Below are 24,839 nucleotides of genomic sequence, written 5' to 3'. Positions count from 1 at the left end.
GGACTATAATCAGAGAAGGCACACAGAAATGCAAAGGGTGCGGTCTAGGGTGCCTTCCTATTCATGGTACACTGTAGGAGAAGGAAATTAGTTTTGATATGTCCTTGCCAAAACTAGATTCTCTATGTGTTTTCTAAAAAAGAAAATATTTATCCCAATCTTTTGGAGTGCTGAAATTGGACTGAGTGTCTTTAATTTTGCAGTTTTACTCCTTGCTTTTTTTTTCTAAATACATACTTCACCCATCTGTGAGATGCCAGTTAGCTACTTCTGCTTCTATGAGTTTCTAAGGAAGTTGGATTGCCCCTCCCAAGGCCTGCAGTCTCTTCTCTTAATTTAATAAAAAGTAAATATTTTGTGCTTCTTTGAAACAAAACTTGAAACGTATTGTAGTAACAACAGAATTCATTTGGAACAGACGTTAAAAACTAGGTTTGTATTAGTTTTGTGAAAGAAAACATATTTTCTGATGACAATACTAAAATGATTATTTGATGCAGGGCTTTTTTTGTGTGTGTGCATTTCCATGATAATCCTCAGCTTGAAAATGGTCAATAAAGGAACTTACACAAGAGAAAACTAAAGTATAATTATTAAATGAATACTTATAAGACTGTACGTTACCACTTTTAAGGATATTTACAACCTCAGGTTGCCCCAGTTAGGTGTCATGGACATTTAAAAACAGAAAGGTTATTTAAAGTGTTGTTGTATGAGTGTTCTACAGCCATGTGAAGCTCTAGGATTTGGACAACTACAGCAAAATTGGATTTGAGTTTGTGCTGATGTGTGCATGTATCATGCAAGGTCATTTAGGGCTAAAATAGTGCTTTATCTTGGTTATCACATTGCAAATTACATCACATATTTACTTCCCATGTCTTCTTAAGCAAAGATGTCTTGTTAAACAGCATCACTGTCTCTCTTCCTGTCTGTTCTCAGGTTTTCTTTGGACAAACGTCTTGTGTCTGACTTCCAGGTAGAAAGTTGTTAATCATGTCATGGAGAGAAGGAGAGGGACACGAAGTAGATGTGTGTATTCTGATTTTTCTTAGCACTTCTAATGTCAGGAGCAATGTCAACTGAAGAAGATGATTAATTTCTGAATCAAGGGGATGAGGAATAGAAAATTACAATGTATCTAAGGGCAAAGGACTGAACTCATCCTTTCAGGGGCCTGTAGGCATTTTCCTGGGAATAATTTCCTACAGCACTTCCAGAAGATCAAAATGGTTCTATGTGGTTTAGACAAGTCACATAACCAAGGGCTAAGCAGCTATGAGAAACAGCTTTGAAACAAAGCTTTCTCATACTGTTAAAAGTATCGCTTTTTATCTCATGGGAAAAAAAATAGGGGGAAAATAATGCAGGCAGTCAATGCGTGTAGACAAGCCTGAGAACACACAGCATCCATCTGTGCCACCTGTAGTGGAAACACCTGTATTTCTGTTCAGGTTCACCAAGCGAGCTGCTTTGGCAAGTGAATCTGCACAGACTCTCATCTAACCTGTCAATGTTACCTAACCTTCAGTTTCTGTCACTTGGATTTTGGCAGGAGTGAAACCAAACTCACCAGCTACTGGTGAGATACCCAGCTAAGGTGGGGAAGCCATGGTCAGGATGAGCCAACTTCTACAGCGAGGCTGCATGCAAGGACAACTGGGTCCTTGTCCTCTCAGTGTGATGCTTGAGATGGATGATTATAATGCCAGCCTCAAGGTGACTGTTTTGCTGTGGCAGGCCACAGCTTTGTTGTCAGTTGTGGAGCAGTGTTTTTCTAACAGTGATGCCCAAATCTGCTGGAGATGCCTTTCAGTCCTCTGGCCCTCATGTAACAAGCAGGTCAACAGGTGGCAACTGCCTCAACAAAGTCATCTTTTCAGGTCTGAGAGCATACAGTTGCCCCCAGACTTTGCCCAGAGTGCATCATGAGCACATATTCCTTCATTTTTGGCCAGAAAGAAATGATACTGTAAAGGAGCCATCACATTAGGTCTGCACCACACTAAGGTGAAATGGACAGGCTCCTCCAACTGTCAGAGCAGACGCGCCCATCTTCAGTCCTTGACAGACATGGAGAGGGAAGGAGGACAGTGGGGATTGGACAGGGAGTGCTCAAAGCTGGCATTTTCTGGGCTTCTTTTTCAAAGGCATGTGCAATTTGAAGTCACCTTCTCAAATTGTTATAGTGGTCTTGATCAGTGCAGGCTGTCTGAATGGCTGTCTGGAGCATGGAGTAGTTTTCATTTTGGTTTGAGGTGACTGTTCTCTGATTTAATATGGGCAGCTGTTTTTACGCCTGTGTTCACTGGTCGGACTGTATTTTCCTATATATCAAAAGCACACATTTGTGGTTAGACCTTTTTAAAGCACCGTATAAATCTATTTAAGTGAATAAATAAATAAACACTGACAAGATGGATTAAAAGTGAAAGATTGTACTGATGGTATTTGAAGTAAAAATGTTTTGGAAGTACCACTATCCAATCATCTGTGAAAATGCCATATAGGCACATGAACACACAGTACTCCCATGGTTTTTTTCTTCAGATAAATGTCAAGAATGCAGAAGTCTGCTTTCACATAAGCATATGACATGTTCTTCAAATCCACTGTGTGCTTGGCAGATAGCAGAGCATCTTCCATTAATCCTTAAGAAATAAAACAGCAGTTAATTTAGCATTCTAAAAAGAGCAGTGTAAGATTCTTCCTAGAAAAGGTTTCTGTTAGAATAAGGCTAAATCAGTAGCAGCTAAATCTGTTGAAGATAATATAATTTATGTCTCTATGTATCGTGTTAACGACTCTAAAACAATGTGCGCATTATATTTTTTTCATTTGCAATTTAGGATTCTCAGCATAAGAGATGCAAAGACAAGGATAGCCCATGTTTTCCATGAGAGATTCGTGAAACTGAAAAATAAGGTCTTTTAATAGTTCATGATAACTGTTTTTCTTGGTTTAAGCGTAGGTTTTAAAAAATGGTGCTCATTGTTTTGCTTGTAGTTCTTTCACGCATGGACAATCATGCTGATGATGCATTTACTTCAAGTGAATTTTCCAATTGAAAAAGTGCTCTCGAGCAGTTTAAGTACTATGAATCACCAAAAACTCATCTAAGTCCCATAAAAGCACTGGCTGCAAAAACCAGCCCTGGAAAGAAGACATATTGGGATTGTTCTGCATGATTCAGCTAAACAGAAATGTATTTTGTCATCACAGAGGAATTTGAAGAATTTGGCTGTTCTGTAAAAATGAAATTATAATCTGATAAAAGGATAGAAATTATCTTTTCTGAAACTGACAGGTTATATCCCTCAGTCGTTCCTCACTAACGTGAAGCAGAGGTCCGAGGTGTGAGGACTTTTTCCACCTTTGAAATACAGGATTTGTGTGGAACATATTTAATTCCTTACATCTTTCATTTTTGTTCTGGTACTGTCTCTCTTCTTTCCTAGCTAAATTTGGCTGTCTAAGATTCTCTTTTTCTCTGTGATCACCGCCCGCGCCATTTGGACAACTGGTATTTCTGAGACAGTGCCTTTTTAGCGAGAACAAACGCAATCTCTTTGCTTCATGTATGATAATATTTCCACTGAAACATCTCTGAGTCACAGGTATTTTCCAAGGAGTCATTATTGATTATAAAGTCATTATTCAGCTCCTAGGTAATTTTTATTTAAAGCTACCTGTAGAAGCAGATAGAACAAATTACTAAGCTTCTCAAAACTGTAAAATATCTATTGATAATTTCTAAATGTTAATCTATTGTCTTAGATTTTTTTTTAAAAAATTATTTACAAAATCACATAAAGTTGCAGGTTAAAAAAAAAATGTGGATACGCTTAGAATTAAAAACAAACAAATAAATGGATGTAGCTTTCTGTATGTCAGATAACAATGTATTGCTTGCAGTGATCAGTGCAAGTGCAAGGGTCTCCTTATGTTTGGAACTCTGTCAGGGTTACAGGCCATAGGACCTGATTCATATGCAGGTTGCTGAGCCCCTGTGGTGCTCCAGTAAGGGTTGAGAGAATCAATGTGGTGACTGTTCTTGCTGTTCTTTATGCAGCTGTAGGTTTGCTAGTGCCAGTGCCTAGGATAGGGGATTGCCTCCATTTTGCCCTGGTGAAAGACAGTAATGTTGCTTACATGCATCCACATCAAAAATTTTCATTCTGATTCTGTTCCCAAGACCATTGGGATACCTCGTCAAGTTGTCAAATGGGAGCTAGTGGGACATGTATGATAATGCGTGGTAATAGGTGAACAGTTGGACTGGATGATCTTTTAGGTCTTTTCCAACCTTGGTGATTCTATGATTCTATGACTTTATGAAGGTGAAATGTAATTAAGGATCTGACACCCGCTGATGAGCTATTGGAACAGTAACTGTAGAACAAGCCAGAATAAATGTACAGTCTTTTGGATTCTACAGGTTTTCAAGAAACACAGTTGATAGCTTCCCCTTCTCCTCTTAAAAAAAAATAATGTAAAAATAAATCTTTGGGGAAGGTGTGGAGGGGAAGAAAACTATATGAACTTGAACATTTAGTACCCATTGAAGAGACAGGCATAACAGGGATGCATTTGTGTCACAGAGGAATGAAATGATCAATGCTCAGTTCTAACTCAACTTCATCATCTTGAAGACATGCCTCTCATAAGTGGAAGCTCTGTTTTAAATCAAGAACGTTTGCTTTGATTTACAGTCAAAACAAATCAAAATACCATCCAGGTCTACTCACACCCACAAAAAAAATAGTGGAAGAGTGATTTGGCACATCATTTGAAATATTGAGCAAACGATTGAGCGCTATTTGGAGAGAAGGCAAAATAAATAAATAAATATTGACAACGGCCCATGTGGATTGTTCTGCAGAATTGATTCCTACGGCGGGTCACACAGATTGTGCAACTGCATGCCATGCTCACTTCTCTCTCCAACATAAAGCAAATCACCAGGTTTACATTTCTAAAATATTTGCGCTTGCAATTTACCTGGATGTTTTTAATATTGCCACAGAATATTCCGTCAGTATCAAACTGATGCTTTCAGAGGGAAAGCCATTCAACTTTTCATGCCTTTGGTGATTAGGAATTCCAGTCACTGCTAAAGGAGAATGGCCAAGATGACTTTGAAATGTTGAGTTTGTGGCTCTTTGGGTTGAGAAATGGAAGTACCCCAGACTACTGCTGGTTGTGGCTAACCAAAGCAGGGCTGACAAGCTGATGGTGGAGACGGTGTTTGTGGAGACTGAGGCAACTGTGCTGCTTATCTGCAGTATTTACTCCGAAATAAGAACAGTTAGCACTAACTATTGGAGGGAGACCTCCAAAGCTCTTATGGAGCTATTGATCACTCTCATTTCAAAGCAGTTTAAAAGGGTGCTGAGGAGATGCTGACCAAATCTCACCTACATAATGAGCTGGGGATGAAAACAAGTATGGAAATGTGTAACAGATAAGTTACACGGGATAAGCCTGGAAAATGATAAATATAATGCTTATCTTTGGAAAGCAGGGAAAGGAAGAGACTTATAGAACAAATAATCAAACTAGCTGCAAGGACAAATTGGATTTGTCAAGTACAAATTGCATTAAACCAGCCTAATTTCCTTCTATGACAGGATAACAGGACTTAGGGATTAGGGAAGAAGGAACAGAGTCCATAAATCACAGCACTGGGGAGTCTTTTGTCATGGCTACTTACTGAATCCCCTTGAGTACATAAGGGAAATATAGTCTAGATAAGGGAGTTCAAAACCATTCTGAAAAACAGCAGGAGTGGTTGATAGTGGTTCTTTGCCAAACTGGAGCATGTTTTAGGGGATAATGACCCAGAGGTCTGTCACAAACCTGGTAATATTTAGTTGTTGAATATTTGCACAGAATAAATTTCAACAGCCACATTGCTGATGAAATAAAGAACACTTGCGAAATTTGCAGAAGACCACAAGCTGAGGGAACTCCAACACTTTGAAAGTCAGAATTGGGACACAGACTATACTGGTGTCTCAGAGAAGAGGATGAGAACAAAATACTCTGCAGGGTTGTAAGGAAAAACTCCACACTCATCAAGGAAAATCTGCACTCCAGAACCCACAAAACTTGGAGTCACTGATAAAACACAAAGCTATGGAGAAGATCTTGAGGTTAAGGATACGGGTTACAGCAAAAAGGTAAACATTGGACAAATCTGTATATAAAAAAGAGCTCTTTGTCTGACATACATGTGATGTTTTCTCCCTCTGCTCAGTGCAGATGTGGTGTCAGGTGGAGAAAAGTGTCTGGTTTTGAACACTCTGAGCCCATGAAGCTGAAGTGAGCTTGTTCCCTGTTTTGGCTCTATGGCATGATTAAAGGAACTTGGTTTGTTCTGTCTAAAGAAGAGAGGAACTGAAGCAAGCACATAAACCATCTTTAAAAGCGTAACTGGTGAAGAGGGCAGGAAAAAACCTAAAACAGGACAAAAATAAACAGTCAACAAGCGGTAAGTAGTCTATGTTCGTAGTGTATATTAGGTGTGTAGTCTATATTAGGAAATGTTTGAAAGCAACAGCTATGAGACAGTATTGTAGGTCATCTAGGAAGATACTGACTTCTTCATTGTTGGGGTTAGGATCTGGTTGGAGAAGATTGCTCAGGAATGATTAGTATAGCTGATGAGTGTATTGATGGCCTTTCCAAATCCCTTCCTGTTTATAATAGCTCTAGGTCACCGAGCACAGCAGAACAGCCCAGTTGTGCTCCATGCTCCTTACTCCTGGAAAGTCAGGATGGAGAGGGCAAGGTAGGTAGACCCAGTATGTATTGGGTTAAGGACCCTTCCCAGAAGCATCACCTCTGTCCTCTGTAAGAAGAGGCAGTGACAGAACTTTGGCTCCAATCCACCTCTGTCCTTTCCTTTTCCTTTTCCTGAGGCAGGATTAGAAATGTGCTTGTATTTTGCTCACTGTTGAAAAGCCTGCGCCATCCTTACAGAAATGAGAGTTACTGTTCTTAGTAAACCCTCTGTGATTATCTCAGCAGTACAAATTCAGCAATTCTTTGGCTAAAGTCACCTTTGTCTAGGGAATACAGACATCTCAAGAGAGAATCTGAGGATATATAATGAAGTCCTTGTGATCATCTGTTATAAGCCAACTGGATTGTGAATTGAAGATAATTGGATGCACTGATATAATGAGTTGAAAGCCCATATGACAATTAATAATTCTATCTAAATAAAGTCCTAATTCAATATTTTTGGTAATGCTATAGTAAATGTAATAGAAGAGAATAATATTCTCCTTCTCAGCTTTTTACAGAGGAGTTAAACTAGCCCTGCAGACTCATACCTGTGTGCTCAACCTGGCTGTTTCCAAGTATGTGAGCTTAGGTGGATGGACAGGCATGGAGTTACTGTCATGTTTCAGTACAGCAAGACAAACACATGCTTGTATTCTGTAGTGTTCCAACAGTCATATAACTGTATAGTTCCTCTGCACTCCCCACTTTGTTCAGAGATGCAAGTCCTCATACATACAGTAAGCATGCTTGAAGGCTGGTACCACTGAGCAGTCATCCCAGTGCCTCTCATTGCTAAATAAAGTGAAGGCTTTTCAACAAAGTTCTTTCTTCTGCAACCACAAACATGGTTCATGTCTGTAATGCAATCATATGGTGCTCCTTGTGTCAGAGTATTGCAGTGAGGGACTGAAAAACTGCTGAAGCCTTATGGCCCTACTGTGTCCCTGGTAGAATCACAAAACAAAAAAGAGTTGAAAGCCTGGATTGATTTTAGGTTTCCAAGGGACTTATCTGGTGATTAAAGATTTTAGATCTTTACTGATATTTTGGATAATATTTCTAACATCAAAACTCTTTGAGAAAGACTGATTGGTTATGGAATGAGCTTTACAGTCACATGTTAAAGATGAAGTGGAGATATCATCAATCAGTCAGTTTCCTTTGAGAAACTACTTGGCCTTCACTGAGTCATTTGCTGCTGTCCTATCATTAATAATTAACTATAAATAACATAGATGATTCTCTCATGCAAAAAGTACCCCAAATCCGTGTTAAGGGTTCCCAGTATTCAGTTCCCATCTTCTGTCTTTTTCTGTGCTGTATAAATAAATTCTGCTCCACCAAAATATGAGATTGAACACATACATACTGAGGTTTATAGATACTGTTAAGCAGTGTTATACAGAGGCAAGGCAGTTCCAGTTTCTCAGCTTATACTAACAAAGGGCTGGGAGGTGGACTGAATTAGGACAGCTGACTTAACTGGCCAGAGGGATGTTCCATGCCATATACTATCATGCAAGGGGAGTTTTGAAGGGGGTGGGAGTTCACATGGCCCTCTTCTGCTCACTGTGGGCTAGTCAGGGGTTGGTGAGCAATTGCTTATGCAACACTTGTTATACAAGCTTATATACATATTTTATATATACATATATATACACAGTTATAACTATTTTCCTTTTCTCTATCCTAGTAAATAGTTTTATCCCATGAGATCATAGAATGGCTTAGGCTGGAGGGAACCTTAAATCTGCACAAGTCCAGATAGATGGCATCAGTTGCCCTTCCTCCATCCAGTGATGTTGTTGTAGAATAATAGAATGGCTTGAGTTGGAAGGGACCCCAAGGATCATCAAGTTCCAATCCTCCTGCCACAGGCAGGGCCACCAACGTCCAGATCTGGTACTAAACCAGGTTGCCCAGGGCAGTATCCAGCCTGGTCTTGAACACCTCCAGCAACAGTGCATCTTCAGCCTCTCTGGGCAGCCTGCTGAAGCACCTCAACAATCTCTCTGTAAAGATCTTCCCTCTGACATCCAACCTAAACTTTCCCTCCGTGAGCTTAAAACCGTTCCCCGCTGTCCTATCACTGCCTACCAACATAAAAAGTTGATTCCCCTCCAATTTAGAGATAAGGATATGGTGGGGAACCATGTCAAAGGCCTTGTACAAGTCCAGGTAGATGACACTGATTGCCTTCTCTTTGTCCACCAGTGTCATCACTCCATCATAGAAGGTCATCAGAATGGTCAGGCACAACATTCCCTTGGTAAAGCCATGCTGAGTATCTCAGGTAACCTGCTCATCCCTCATGTGCCTTAACAATTGATTGTCAGTCAATTGTAGAAGGCCACCAGATCAGTCAGGCATGATCTGCCCTTGGCAAAGCTGTGCTGGCTGTCTTGGATCACCTCCTCATCTTGCATGTGCTTTAACACCTCTTCCAGAAGTATCTGCTTCACAATCTTCCCAGGCACAGAGCTGAGGCTCACCAGCCTTTAGTTCTCCATGTCTTTATTTCTCCCTTTCTTGAATATGGGAATTATGTTTCTCTTTTTCAGTCCTCAGGGACTTCAGTTGACAGACATGATTTTTCAAATATGACAGAGTAGCTTGGCAACCACACCAGCCAGTTCCTTCAGAACCCAGGAATGCTTGCCATCTGGCCCCATAGACACATTCAAACTCATGATATTGTCTCAAACTTCCACTTAAACTATTCCAGTCTTACTCTGGGAAGGATTGTCCCCTGCTTCAGGGACACAAGATGTGTGATGAAGACCAAGGGAAAAAGAACTCATTAAGAATCTCAGCCTTCTCCATGTCTGGGGAGGCCAGGTCTCACTTTTATTTATCGGAGGGAGTATATGCTCCTTTGCCTGTCTCTTCTGCACAATGTATCTAAATAAACTGCTTCTAAGCAGTGCTTCCACTGCTTATACTTTTCCTTTTTATCCCTCACTCTGGCCAGAAGAAGCACGTCAGGTCCTGCATGAAGCAGATGTTATTTCCACAAAATACAGTCTACGTGTCCCTTTTTTGACCTCTTTTCTAAATTTAGTCAGACTTGGACTCGTGCTAAATGCAGAAGTGGGAAAATTTTCAGTGCTGAGTCAAATTCGTAATGAGGAAAATAACAAAAGCCGTGAGAGGAAGAGTCCTCAATATGGTTCCTTTTGTGGTAAGTCCCCTTACAGTAAGGACGGGGTAAACTGTAAAGAGGATGTGGCACTGCTGTTCTGTGGTGAGACTGTATGGGGACTGCAGCTGGTGCATACAGAACTATTTTATTCTGGAGCTGCTTCCACCCCTGTTATTTGTTCCCTGTGCACTGTTCTGGGTCATAGCACAAAAGCATCAGTTTGTACAGCAAGCTGGTGTCAGCGGAGCCAAGCATTTCCCGGGATGGTGATGGTGCTCAGAAGGCCGTACCTCCTGGGGGCTGCTGTTTTAGAGCGAAAAGTGTCAGTCTGTGCCCAAAGCAAGGACTTTGCCTTGCACCAGAGCTGTTGTCTGGGCCCTCCTATTACAGGACGCCAAAGCAATATTGCCCTCCGCTGGTCCTGAAACTAGTTTAGCTGCTAATGTAAAATCATTGCCAGTCCCACCAGAGACACTTTGGAAACCAGACTGGAGCTCTTGAGCCGTGCAGGTGCTGCTGTCTCTGCTAGGAGCTCACACTGCCCAGCAGCACCTGCAGCAGGGCCATGGCAAGGGAGTGAGCTGAGACCCAGATATGTGCTGCAGAAACCTGTGCTCTGCAAGAGGCTCTTGGTTACTGAATTTATTGCTCAGCTTCTGCTCAGAGCAGGAGGAAGCCTTGCTCAGTGTGAGCTCCATCATTATCCAACTAGGTGATCCTTGAGGTCCGTTCCCACCCAAGCTATTCTCTGATTCTATGAACAAAGGCCTCCCTAATTAATGTGGTGTCTCAGGAAAAACCTGCAGATCTCCTTAACATTTCAGGTAACTAAAGTCTGCATCATTATGTACATCCATGTTTTCATGTATTGTATCTGTGCTGGTAAGGAGGAGGTGGGGTGCTTTAGGAAACCTCTGGAGCTCACCCCTCTGACACTGGCTCCAAGGCACTGAGCAGGGCCAACATCAGCCCATCCTTTTGGCTCTGTGCAATTCCCGAGTAATACAAAGCAGAATGTATCCAAATATGAACATCCAACAGTTTCATACTTAGATCAAGGGAGGTTAAATATTTCCCATGTGGTACCTGAGCCTTTCTCTTGCCTGCTGTTGATGCCGGGGATATGTGCTAGTTAGGCACCCTTGGGGTACTGCAATGCAGCGATTAAATGTCCTGGCATTTAGGTGGTCATAATTAGGCTTTCTGAGAACAGCCCTTGAAGATAAATAATAGAAATTCACACCAATCTTGCTCCTGCAGGTTTGTTTTTTTCAGCCTATTTGGAGGCAGGCTTAATGTGAGAGTGGGAAATTAGGTGCGTAAATCTCCTTGAGCGCTTTGAGCAATTGCCAGTTGCCTTCAGGGGCTCTGGAAGTTGCTACCTTGGCTTCCCTTGCTCAGTCTTTTAACTTGCTGTTCTCAGCATCGCTTCTGGGAATAAAACCATTGCTGGCATGCAGTGTGGCTTCCTCTACAGCCTCTCGTCTAAAGACACACCCATCTTAGCATCATGGAATCACAGAATCATTAAGGTTGGAAAAGATCGTCTAGTCCAATCGCTACCCCATCACCACCATGCCCTCTAACTTCCATCCTAGCATGAACGCTTCTGAGCATGGAATATCAGTGGGAAGTAAGTTCAGGACCACAGCTGCTGGTTTGAAATGCAGAAGTTTTTAATAGCAATACTCTTACTGGAAATCACCCTACATAAGAATAACTTCTTTGATTTCCACCATCATTTTTTTAATTCAATGAAATTTGAAGAGATGCATGAGAGCAGCTTGGGTTCCAGAGAGCTTTCTTGCAGAGTTAAGGACTTAATTTTAGAATAATTTCCAGCAAGTCACCGGAAAGGATTATGGGCCATGAGGTTTTGCAGGGTATTATATTACCCTTTCCAACATTATCTGCAAATCCTGCATTGGTGCGATAAATAACCCCACGGTTAACAAAAGACAGGGAGCAACAACTGTCCTTGCAAAGTAGGAGAGATCTGTTTTCCAGACTGTGAGGTAGTGAGAGCTACAGTTGTTGTTCTAATGCTGTTAATGGGCGACAGTATGCTAATTAGTCAGATTAACTAAGCGGGTGAGTCATGCACTAACCCTTCTTGAAAGAAAGTGCCCATTTTGAGATGCTAAATGAGAACATAAATGCAATCAGGCATACAATTCTTGAAAGATAAGAGGAGTGCAGACCTGCTTGTTAATGTAGCTAGTAAAATTAATTCTGTTCCGAAGTGGGGGGCACTTTTTCTCACTCAGGGTTCATTTTAATAGAAAGGGTATGAAACCTTCAGATACGTACAGTGCATTTCACTCTGGGCTAACTAACTTGGACGACCTACCATTACAAGGTATTTCTGATATTCTTTGCTGGGTTTGCACCTTTGGAGAGAATTTGTTTTTGCTTTTGTTTTGTTTTGTTTTAATTAGAGGCATTCAAATGTTACAAATGAAGACAAAACTACAATATTTTGGGAAATATTGCACTTGTCCTCATGTGGCACAAGACACCGTTTGCCTTAGTTTCCAGTGCTCATTGCTGGCTCAGTTCAACTCGGTGTCCAGTAGAACTCCTAGATCTCTTCCAGTTGAGTAGCCCCAGTATGTCACAGTGCCTGGGGTTGTTCCTCCCCAGGTGCAGAAATTTGCCCTTCCCCTCACTGAAGCCTTTGGGGGTTCCTGTCTGAAACTATTTTCAATGATGAAGCACAGGGAGGGTAACATTTCATCAAAACTCTCTGGCAAACATCTTCAGAACTCACTCCAAACTGCAGGCACTGCCATCGAACCTGGCTGATGTATTAGTTTCACAAAAACACTCGCCCATCTCACTAGTTTTATGTTGTGTCACTCTGTTTTAATAAAAAATATTTAAAAATAAGTTTTGTTAATCATGTACACTAACTATATTGTGTATTTAATATGAGGCCTAAGGCAATTCCCCTTCATTCAATGCTGCCCAGGAAAGCCGAAAGGTTGGATGCTCTACCTTCTGTTAGTGATGCTTTGGTCCTGTACTGGTGTCCATGGTGTCCAGACTGAAATCCGTATAGATATATATACTCCATCAGTATTCCTTCCCTGCTAACCCAAAAGATTTTTAGTGCCATTGCAGTGGCTGCTGTTTCCAACCTAAAGGTGGCTGCACTGAGGTGACTGGTGAAGTGATCCCCGTATATATTTGCAATTCTCTGAAGTGCCTTGAGGCTTGCAAAAGGCACTATATAAATCAATTAATAACAATATCAGAGGTCAGTCAGCCAATAAGAATACAATTTAGCTTAATGAGAGATAAATAAGACAGACAGAGTGAGAGGGGAAGGGAACCACAATGCTCTTTGCTCTGTGCCAGGCTCTGAATATGCCAGATCCTCGCTTTATCACAGTGATCATCAGAAACACCAAAGATAATTGTGTCATTGCCATTTCTTCGTCCAGTCTAATACCTATTACTGGTTTTGATGTCTTACTCAGCGCTGTACCAGTTTGATTTTAGGAAGAGTGTACATTATTTTCATGAAAACAAATATGAGCATGAGGAAGCATTTTTCCCTTGCGTGCAATTCCTACTAAAGAATTTACATTCTTCTAATTTACTGGTTTACTGCACCACTTAGTGCACTCCTGAGATGTGCAGAATGTCCTCGCCGTTAAGAATGTGCAGATGAAATTTACCCTTTTTGCACTGAATCACTCACTCACTCTTCCCTTGGAAGTCACCACGCTCTTTCCTCCTCTAAATCTCCTCAAACCATTCTAATGAAAGAAGAGATGGTTCTGCGCAGTCACAAAATGGATCCCAAGCGCTGGATAGCGATTTATATCAATTTTAGGACTGCTTGGCATTTTTGTGACCACTCTTGTTTTAAACAGGCGGATGGAATGAAATAGCTTTGCATTTGATTCTTCCTATTAGATGGGATTACAGATGTAGAAATGAAAATCATCCATTGTAGTCCCAAACAGGAGGCTGGGCAGCTGTCTTCAACAGCGGTATTTGATGGTTTGCCAGAAGATGCAGAAGACATGGGGAGATATTCCTTAATGGAGGAAGGGAGGAGATGGAGGAGTCCTGTGTGGAAAGCAGAGGTATTTAGTGCTTGTGCCCCACACAAGCTGCAGTGCCTCCTGTTGTGTCTGTGTCCACAAAGACATGGCGGGATGCACTGGGTGATGCTGGAGGTGACAGCTCCTGCCCAGCCCCTGCATGGGCCCTCCTTGGGGTCCCCCAGGGTCTTGATGGAGCATCCTTGTGAATGCAGGAACTGAGGAAAGTTCCAAGGCTTGGCTTTACAGAAAAAGCCATTAGCAGCAGAGCATGAAACATGTGTCTGAAGCAGAGTAAAGCAGTATGAAGCACTTCCAGCAAGTGAGCTCATAGCTCTACTTGGGTTAAAATCTGACACAGTTTAGTGTAGCACCATTATGTGCAGAAGCTGCTCACCTGGCTGCTCCCCAACACCTCTGCCCATTGCTGTATCTGCACACTGTGTCTGGAAGTCGCCTACATCCTGTGTTTGTAAGGTTCTTGTTAAGACCTCAGGCCCTACAGAACAGATGAAGGATGCAAATGGGGTGGAAGAGATGTTCTTAAATCTCTCTGGCAAAAGCCGAGGACAAATGGAGCTGACCGTGCATATCGGCACATCCAAGGTTGCATCCCCCAAAAATGCCACTTATATTTTTGTGTCTTTCTTGTGTGCCTTAGAATAATTGGCAGTGCAAATCTGGGGCTGTCTGTTTCACACTTCCTTAATCCACACGCAGCAGCTCGGATCTGGACATGAAAGCATTGCTTCTGCAAGAGGGGCTGTTCTTTGTTCTCTCCTCCATCTCCCCCCAGAAACCCCATCCCTGAAAAGCCGAACAAAAGATTAACTCAGGCTGTGATGTAAACAGCCAGACAGAGAACAGAATGGCTTCTTTTATCAAACTTAACATCCCAAAGCTCTACTGATTTCATTGTCATTATGGTAGTGATTAATTTGACCCATAGTACTGCCACCCACTGTTAAAGCCTTCGCTGCATCCCTGTTGATAGCTCTCATGACAGAGATTACAGTCTGCCACTGCCTCGTCCACAATTAGTACTTGTCAAAATGAGATTTGCCTATGGTAGCCCACAGCCCATGAGAAACTCATTCAAAATTATAACACGCTTTGGAAAATAGAGGACAGGTCATCCTCTAATTGGAACCAATGAGTAGAGGATGAAGACTTTCTCATCTATCGAGTGTTGCTCCAAATCTATAAAACGATTCTCCAAGTCCTCCTTGTCCCTCTCCAAGTCAGTACCTGCCCTGTGGCCCAGGGAACACTGGGGTGAGCTGCACACTGCAGGCAGTGAAGGAGGGAAGAGTGGGAAGCCACACAATGCTGAGCTGCCTGATGTGTGAGGTTCACAGCCACTGGGGTGCATGAGTCCAAGGCTTCCCCAGTAATATGGGATGGACCAGACACGGAGTGTGATGTGTCATTTGCTACAATCCTTTACTTCTATTTCCCACAATAAGAGGAATGGGAAGTGTAGGTGCACCCTGAAAGCAAAGACTCAGTAACCACATCCAGTATTGCTAAGGAGTGTGATAACACTCTGTTCACACTGAGCTATAGTGCCAGTGCATGGCATTTGCCAGCATGAAACATGCAATAAGGCAGAAGTATGTGATCTTGCCATTGCTAGATCAAGAGGTGGCAATGTTAAGGGAGGAAGAGAGAAGGGAAAACAGGCCTGGGGAAATGAAGTGTTGGCAGGGGCTGTGCTAGGGGCATTATTTGCACCATGGCAGTATTATCAACCAATCAACCAATCATAGAATGGCCTGGGCTGAAAAGGACCTCAAAGATTATATAGTTTCAACCCCATCACTGTGGACAGTGTTGCCAACCATTAGACCAGGCTGCCCATTATACATTTCACAGGATGAATTTGGGATGGGCACAGACATGGTAAGCACTGTTAGAACAAACAACCACACTGGAATCAACGGAGGTTCATCTCTGATCACATTCCTCACAAGGCAAAGGGAAGAGCTGGTGTTTTCATGATCAGAAAGACAAATTCACTTAGCTACCAGATTAATTCTCACTTGAGACCCATTCTGAAAACAGAAAGAAGGAATGGTAGCTTTGTTCTAGCCAAAATAGAGCACAGCTGGAAGACCCCACTGCAGAGCTTCAACCTATTGCAGCTCTAGGCTGCAGTTCTGTCGGTCAGACAGAAATTACCTGATCTTCTCTACACCGGCAGAGAAGGAAGTTGGAAAGGAGTTGAGACAGACAGATTCCTCCTCCATTGGAAACAGAAGAGAAAGCAGCTTTGAAGGTTGCACCATTTCTGCAAGAGACCGAGATAACAAAGGCAGCTTCACAAACCTGATTCCTCCAGTGTGTTTTTCTGTAAGGTGTTTAGGAGTGCTACGAGGAACCATTTGTTAGAGAGGAAAGCAGAAGGATTTTGGAGGTGTTTGCAAAGTACAACTTCTGAAAGCACAAATGGCAATGAATGCCTTTAGAAAACACCACAACAATTGAAGAATTTTCCAATTGGAAGAAGAGGTTTTTAGATGGAGCCCTGATACCACTTTAAATGAATCCAACTGATTTTCTACATGTGTGTGTGGATGCCAAAGGAAAAGAAATATCTGGGAAAATGCTGCATTTTTCAATCTCCTTCCCCTGTTTTTAACTTATAAATAGATTTTCTCTCATCTGTTCACTTGTAAGGACAACTAAATTCAACTGCAACGTGTCACAAAATCAAATGCTACTTGACGAAGGCTCTGAGCAGAGTGACCACACTCTGTGTGGCAAGAAATTGGGGGAAAATAACTCCAGCTCTGCCTTCCTTTGCCATTTAAACCCACAGACATCATTTGGATGCTAATTGGAGTCATTGTAGAACCGTGTTAGATGCTCATCCAACACTGTGGCAGGTAACACAGTACCTCTGTTCTTCAAGAAAAGGATCAATGACACAAAGGTAGTTTTCTGCTGCAGGGAGAAAACAGACAATTAGAAAATCACTATTTGTATTTAATTTCTGTTTACACTGGTTGACCACATCTCTTGTAAGCACAGATTTCTCTCCAGCTTCAGAAATACACAAATATAGCAGCACCACAAGTCTCCTCTCGTGTTTTTTACTTTGCAATTCAGGAACGCTTTATTAATCAACGCAAGATGCATTCATTGAACTGGATTAATCCTGCATAAGTAATTCTGAAATTTCCTGCTGAAGTTATTTTTCATTTCTGGGAACAAATCATTTATTTGGATTTTCATATATCAGGATCACAGAGATTTGCCACAGTCAGATTTTAATTTTAGTTACATATGAGCTGACTTATATATTAGGGCACAGAGTTTTGCATGAGAGCATCTTCTAAAATCTGTAATTGGTGTGGAACACTGACATGCACAGAATACATCTGACAAGGTCCAGAGAGTCAGGTTCAGTTTTGCTGATCAACATCTATGCTGCAGATTAACTGAATCTTTTATGGCATTACAAACCCACCAGAATTCATTAGTGTACTTTTCCTTCCCGCTCTGACCTCCAGCACTGCTGTCACTCCACCCCTGCTCTGAACACAAGAGACTGAAGCTCTGATGTCTTCCTGCTGCTGCATTAACAACAGAAAAGAGAATGCGTATCTTTAAGTGCCGCTGGGCATTACCACCTTGCAGTCACCTCACTGTGATTTCTGCCTCCTTTGTCTGTACCTGGAAAGCTCCATGTAAATAGGAAGCTGACACCTGGTCTGTTCTTTATAAACAAAGCAACTCTGGTACTTTACTGGTGACTGATTACAGCCTCAAGAAGTGCATGTACAGAGGTTTGGTATGGATTTTTCTCATAAATTGGCTCCCAAATGCAGTTAAGCTTACTAAATCACTGTATAAAAAGCAGGAAGAAGGACAGACATGACAGAAAACAATGGCAGCTTTAGGGAGAAAGGTGCACAGCACCTTTGAAGACAGTGCTATCAGCAGTGAAAGGCTATTTCTAAATCTCTGCCCTCCCTGAGGGTAGGCATGAGGGTGGCAGGTCAGCAGCTATCTGGCCATCTCACACTGCTTGGGTCATGGATGGGACTCAAGGCCAGGGATGAGGAGATGTCTCCATTCACTGGTTTGTGGGTTATCTAATCTCAGCCCCACAGAAGTGCTTTGGCAAGAGTGTTGTCCTGAGTGGCAAGAGGAGACCAGTGCTTGGCAGGAAGGGCAGCAGGGCAAGAAGAGAACAGAGGAGCAGGCTCAGTGTTGAACTCCTGGAGAACAAGCTCATCTATGAACCAGCAATGGAAAAGAGGTTCCCCTCGGCCCAGTTAGGGCTGGAACCTGAGACACATCTGCTCTGTTTGCGTCTTGCTGCCAGTGGGAGTTCTCCTCCATCGTCACAGAGGCCAAATTCAGCTCGATGCTCATCTCAGCCCACACACCACAGAAATGCAGGGCACTCATGCATTGTAAACCAGAGCACTGCAGCACCCAAATATTCTCCTGACCGAACCTTTTGTTCTATTGAACATAGTCCATCATTTCATTCAGTAACAGAATGAGAGATGACGGCCTTAAGTTGCACCTGGGTTGGATATTAGGAGAAAATTCTCCTCAGAAGGAGTGGTGATGCAGTGGCACAGGCTGCCCAGGGAGGTGGTGGAGTTACTGTCCCTAGAGGTGTTCAAGAAACATACAGCTGTGGTACTGAAGGATGCGGTCAGTGGGCATGGTGGGGATGGGCTGATGGCTGGACTAGGGGATCTTAGAGGTCTTTTCCAACCTTAATAAGACTCTGTGATTCTAAATCCTCCCTTACACCTTCAGTCTTGCCCCAGCACAGCTCTCACTTGCTCCAAAGCAAGGGGTCAGGTCTGCTTTGCGTCTGCTCAGTGTTCAGGTCAAGCACTGCGCTCAGGGGAAGGCACTGCTTCACTGCGTTGGCACTGCACGATTTACAAGCAATGGCAATTGGAAACAACGGGGCTGTTAGGTATGGCCACAAAATAAAGGAAGTTTACACATCTACATGATAAAAAAGTTCCAAAGAATTTAATGTAGTTATTATTTATACATACACTTTATAAGTAGGAATATGGCAGACAGTTGAATTAGTACATAAAGTTTTATTTAAAGTTTTCCCCCTACGAGCAAGCTTCATTTACACAGTCTAATACTGTACAAAATTTACATCCTTTTTGTGACTTATTCAGTTAGCACTTTCCTTGGTCATGCCTTCCTGAAAGACAGAAAGATTTACAGAGTCCTCTTCAATCCTTAAATTATCTTGGTTAAAAAAAAAAAAAAAAGAACCACTTAAAAGGACAACAAATATCCTTTAAGATGGTGCATTTCAGTAGAGACAAGTGACAGTCAGTGTTTAGTGGCAGACCTTATCCTGATCTTAAATGTCCTTTTAAGTTTCCTCGTTTAGTACCTCGACAGTTTCCTTTTAATATATATTTATATTTATATACTTTCAACAGGAAAAACAAAAGTCATGATTGCACCAAATATATTTTACAAGGGATCCCTTGGATCTGAACAATATAAATAAATACAAAACCAACTAAGATTGCACGATATAGTAGAAATGGATTGAGATTTCAGGATATACACTCCACCATTACGAGTTCCTTGGTGATGCTCAGTGGAAAATTCCCCAACGACGCATTCAGATATGAGCATCTTCAGGTAATTGTTTTGTTTAAACATGTTTGTGTTTGTTTTTTTCCAGTCGTGCAGCTACTCCAACAATTGGTTTATTGCATCTCTATGCTTATCAGTCTTTACTGCATTACTCCAGTTTTACAACTGCGTAATTCTGCTGCAAGTACAATAGTTGTACTGCGATAAAACTGGACTGATGCCAGCAAGGAACAGTCCCACAGCACTCGCTCTCCATTATTTATATTGCTCTCAAGCTTCAGTATGTGGTGTAATTTCCAAATACATTCGTCCTCTTTCTATTTTGCAAAGCAAATAATGAATTCCTCCTCACGCCTATTGTTTCTGCGGTAGAAACCAACCTCCAGCAGTCATCTGCTCCTTGCCTAGTGCATTAGCATTACAACCTATCATGAAAGATATGCACAAGCTTGAAAACGCGGGATGTGAGATTGCTTTGCCTCTTATTTGGTGCAGCCAGTTAAAGCTAAACAAATTAAAGGCCAGATTCTTATCTGACACGAGCCAGAAGCACATAAGAGCACGCTGGCTTCAATGGAGCAATATCACTTTATATCAATGAGGAAGATGGTCTTGGGAGTAATGGATGCAGCATCAGTAAACCACAATGGAAGAATTCTGCATATCTTTTGCTGAGGTGCAGATGATTGTGTTAAATACCAGACTTCAGATTTTGTCACTGCTTCCGCGATGCCAGGACCGAAAGACATAAGCTTAAAACACGGACGGTCTGATTTGTGCAAGCAACTAAGAGTTCATAAAGCAAGTCTGAAATAAAGCACTCTGAACTTGCTTTGCACTGTGTAAATAATTACACGAGCTGTAAGGCAGTGGAAAGTCCAGCCTCAAGTTACTTTGGATCAGTAATACAAATCTTTCTGACTACGTTTGAAGACCAGTCACATGGGAGTATTTCAACTACTCAGCAGTCCCCCTCTGAAATTGTGTGCAATCATTTAATAGTCCAGAGTAATACATTTACAGTTAAATGCAGTCTTCTTGTCTTTGGAAGCAACTAGCACGTACGCTCCTAACAGGTGGGTGACAAAAAGTAAGGAAGGGTTCTGCTGCTTCATTACTTGGTTATAGAAATAACTTACTGTTTGAACCCAGAATTTAAGGTGTAGGACCAAATTTCTGCTCTATTAACATAAAAGTAAGTCATTCCATGTGATTTCAGTGAAACAACTCTAACTTTACACAGGTGTGTCAAGGAGAATTTGACCCTAGTCCCCAAAGTGGCTACTGAAAGAAGTGCTCTGTAAAGCATGGGTTTCAGTGTAGTCTTGCTTCCCGCTGCACTCAAACGTGGGGACTTTGAAGGCAGAGTGTATCTGATGAAAAGCCGTGCAAAAACTGAATGACGTTTCTTTACCTTTAATAATCTTCTGATCCTCTGTTGCTTGCAGAGCATTTGAAGTAGCTGTAGGTTGGGATTACAGGAGGAGACAATTCTGCAATGCAGAGTGAGCTTTTCACTATCTGAATTCTGAAGCATTCATGAAAACAACATCCTCATGACTTCAACACAGATCACATGCAGGTAGGTACAATGCACAATACTGATCTTGTCTCTTCAGGCTGTGTCTGAACGTTTAGCCTTCATACTTTTACAGTTAGATTTGACGTGAGGAATCTTTCTGCAGCAGGAAAAAGTTAAAATCAGTCTGAAATGGCAGTCTGTCAGCATGTCATGTTCGGTGTGTTTTAGCTACTTGCTTCATAAGACACTGGCTTCTATCTGAGATGGGACAACGCTTTCTTTTTGTTCTCTTTTAGTTTGCTCCTAAAGCGTAAGTATGGAATAAAGGGTCAATTACAGTAGATTTGTTTATCAGGAATCCTGTTCTAAGAAAATATTTACGTCACCCGTCATTATTTTCCCAAATGCAATCAGTGTCCGTGTTGGTTCTGCTCCACTATCACTTGTTGTACGGTACACAGGCCGGCAATATGACAGTTGAACAGGCGGGACCTGCGAGTGGCTCAGCTACATCTCCTTCTAGCTCTGTCCAAGTCCCCTTCTCAGGACTATAGCAAATAGTAGAAGATTTGTAGGCCCCCTGTAACGAAACAAAAGGTTGTATTAAAAGTGGCTCGGGTGAACTCCAAGTTACCTTTGAGCATTAAAGATTAAAAGCTACTTCTTTTTTGCAAAGTGACTCGCTGTTTTGGGTCTTAACTTCAGAGCCATTACGAAGGTTTGGTTTTCCTATTGGCAGAGCTTCCAGCTTCTGAAAACCAGGCTCCTTTATGATGCACCTTATAGGCAGAGTTAGAGGCATACAATCTCACTAAACACTTCCACCAAATCTTCCCCGTCCTGGAGGTGTTCAAGACCAGGTTGGACAGGGCCCTGGGCAACCTGATCTAGTAAATGTGTATGTTTGGTGGCCCTGCCAGGCAGGGGGGTTGGAACTACATGATCTTTGAGGTCCCTTCCAACCCGGGTCATTCTGTGATTCTGTAAATTATGTCTGATTTTCACATTACTCCTTATTAGTGAATACAATCTGATAATAACTCATTGAAACAGAAAAGCACAAAGGTAAAAAAGCACTACACGTTCTCCACAAATTGAGAACGAAAATTTGTCTCTGCAGCTATCTTCCTTTCATAGGATTACAGCATGTCTTGGCTGGAAGGGACCTAAAACACCATCTAGTTCCAAACCCCTTCTGCAGGTAGGGCTGCCAACCCCTAGTCAGGAACTACACCAGGCTGTCCAGGGCCCCATCCAACCTCGCCTTCAACACCTTCAGGGATGGGGAATCCACAGCTCCCCTAGGCAGCCTGTTCTTCACCCCTTTTTTCCTCTATGTCCCATCTGAGTAATATACACTCTGGGTGCAAGAGCTCAGCAGGAATGAAAGGATCAGTGCAGAAAGCAGGTACGCACCATGCTCCAGCTGTATCCTCCTACGAGGTAAATACTGTCATCAAGCACTGCACAGCCAGGACCGCTGCGGCCCTCCAGAATAGGAGTCTGGAGGATATTCCACTGGTCACCTTTAGGGTCATAGCATTCCACAAGCATTACATCGAGGTGGGAGAAGCCTAAGTAGCAGCAGTGAGAAAGAAGAACACGCATTATGGCATACTATTTTATAATATTTTCTTTTACTGCTAAATTTATTAACTTATAGTTGCAATTGCATTATTACAACATCACTATTAAATTTTCCTCTAGAAAATGTTACCATATACACCTAAGCCATCATCTATAATGATAATATCCCATTACTTCAGTTCAAATGAATCTGTTAAAAGCTTTTACCATTAGTTCCACGGTCTTCTACAAATCACAAGTACACTCAATAAAAATGAACAAAGCAAATTCAAGCAATATTCCTACTCCATCTATCAGTGCTAATGCATGTTTGAGCATGTAGGAAAAGTCTGTCCTGGCAGTCTCTCCCAAAGGTCAGCAGATCTAAACTATTAAAAAACCAACAGGTTAAGTTTTGTTCAGGAATCAGTGCCTCCCAAGTGAAGATGGAGCATAAGACAGTTGGTCCCAGAGGGATGTAGTGTTCAGGATGAGTTGAAAGCTGCTTTAAGGTCGTTTGGTGTTACCGGTACTTCAAAATGGTGTTTCTTGTAGTAGGGAATGAACAGCTGTAATGATTTTTCTGTCAGTGTTTTCAAGGAGCCATAGAAAGGCCACTGCTGAGCGCCGGAATCTGTCACAGAGCTCTGTAATAAACTGCAGCATACACATGACTAGCTGTGCTGCAGCAAACGCTCTGCTGACAGAGCCATACTGATCCAGCTTCACAAAGAAGTGCCTGGCCGTGGGGCTATGAGAGCCCTGCAGTTCTGACCCAGTGGAGAACTTACTACATTTCATCTGCACTTCAGTCCCATTCCTCCTCTTTGCTTCACTTTACAGGAGAAGCTATCTTCCCAAACAGCCCTCCTTCCAGAGACTGGCTTTTCCAGAAGCCTAGATGTTAAATGCCTTTCACAACAACCAGCAAGCAGTTCAAAGGGCAGCAATGCAGGGCAGCAGCTAAAGAGGCAAAAATGCAATGCTCGCTTTCCCAGAGGTGAAACTGGGTAAAGAAAGAAGAGATGGAAACAATTCAAGCCTGTGCAAACCAAGGCCAGTGTTATACCAATCGGAAGACTGGGATGTGTTACACAGGTTAGTTGAGTAGGAAACAAAGCAAACAGCGCCATCTCTACAAATTTTGCAGATGGTGCCAGATTTTACCCCTTTTTCTTTTTGAAGTTCAGCCCAGAAAGACCCATTATAACTGAGTGTGGGGAAGAGAGGCACATCAGCCCAGCTGCAAAGGTTTGTGCCCCAGTAATCTCTACTGGAAACTATGCAGACCTTGTCCCCTGTATGCACCATGGACATCCAGATCTTGAAAAGCAGCACGAGTTTTCACAGTCTCATTGGTACTTGGGTGCCAGAGTTGTTCAGGCACATGGCATGGTATCACTGTCAGTTAACATCACCATTCCTACTATTCCTTTTGCATTACAGTGTTCTCTTTTGTGTGGTTTTTTTTCCCTAGTTGTTTCCTATCCTTAAGTAAGAAAGCAAAAGGAAAAAAGAAAAGCTACTATAGTCTGTCAAATATTGTCTGAGAACAATGAACAGGAGCTGTGTTTTTTTGTCTGAGCGGCTGGATTAAACAGAATAACAGAATTTCTTTAACGGAATAACTTTGGCATGTGAGTATTAAGACAAAAGCACCAGGTGTCCAAGCAGCAGTCAGCTTAACATGAGATCTTTGCAGAAGTTGAAAACAAGAGATATCTAAAAAGAATCATAATTAACAAGCTATGTTCAATGCTAAAAAGGGATCTGAGGGGCTTAGGCCTAATATTTAATGGCTGTTGTTTTTTTTTCCCCCCATTAAATAAGGAGCTCGTTTTTGCAATTTGCTCTGAATAAAGCTCTCTCTAACTGCACAGTTTGGGAAATGATTTACAGAGGAAAATATTGCTGGTACTTTCGGGTCAAAGAATAATCTGTTTGTTTCATTGAATTCTTGGTAATGACAAATTGTCCATGCCTTTGAGTAATGGAAGCTCCCATTTTTATTATCTAAAGCATTCATTACTCATATATTTAATGTACTGTTATAATTTTAAAATAATTTGCATAACATGTTTTTAAAATTGCTGGCTCAAGTGTCCTGTTAAATTGTATTGCCTGTATTTTAATGTATTTAACAATGACTGCCTAACAA

General features: G+C 41.9%; 1 protein-coding gene and 1 long non-coding RNA gene across 28 annotated transcripts in view; one reads left to right on the top strand and one right to left on the bottom strand.

The window, feature by feature from the left end:
* Positions 1–5,906: 5,906 nt before the first annotated feature.
* LOC107310124 (uncharacterized) overlaps positions 5,907–24,839 on the top strand; it is a 34,464-nt gene continuing 15,531 nt past the window's right edge. For 2 of the 26 annotated variants that reach the window (XR_014942573.1, XR_014942571.1), the window contains exons 1-3: positions 5,917–6,182; positions 6,260–6,493; positions 19,431–21,175. This is a non-coding gene — a long non-coding RNA (uncharacterized LOC107310124). Of the gene's footprint in view, positions 6,183–6,259; positions 6,494–17,504; positions 17,786–19,430; positions 21,176–23,524; positions 24,559–24,839 lie in introns of those variants that run through there. The other 24 variants (XR_014942567.1, XR_014942564.1, XR_014942553.1 and 21 more) reach the window with 24 other exon arrangements.
* Positions 18,975–24,839, bottom strand: part of KLHL14 (kelch like family member 14) — a 56,954-nt gene continuing 51,089 nt past the window's right edge. For both annotated transcript variants that reach the window (XR_014942551.1, XM_015855482.3), the window contains 2 exons: positions 22,532–22,689; positions 18,975–21,695 (listed from right to left, as the gene is read on the bottom strand). Coding sequence is in view for 1 of the 2 variants with exons in the window: in XM_015855482.3 (XP_015710968.1) it covers positions 21,555–21,695; positions 22,532–22,689 (299 nt within the window). In the remaining variant the exon portion in view is untranslated. The remainder of the gene's footprint in view (positions 21,696–22,531; positions 22,690–24,839) is intronic.

Source organism: Coturnix japonica, chromosome 2, assembly GCF_054131305.1.
Source record: "Coturnix japonica strain WE chromosome 2, WE-NBRP24, whole genome shotgun sequence".
Taxonomy (NCBI): domain Eukaryota; kingdom Metazoa; phylum Chordata; class Aves; order Galliformes; family Phasianidae; genus Coturnix; species Coturnix japonica.
Note: the sequence above shows the minus strand (reverse complement) of the source record. Positions and strands in the feature narration are given on the sequence as shown.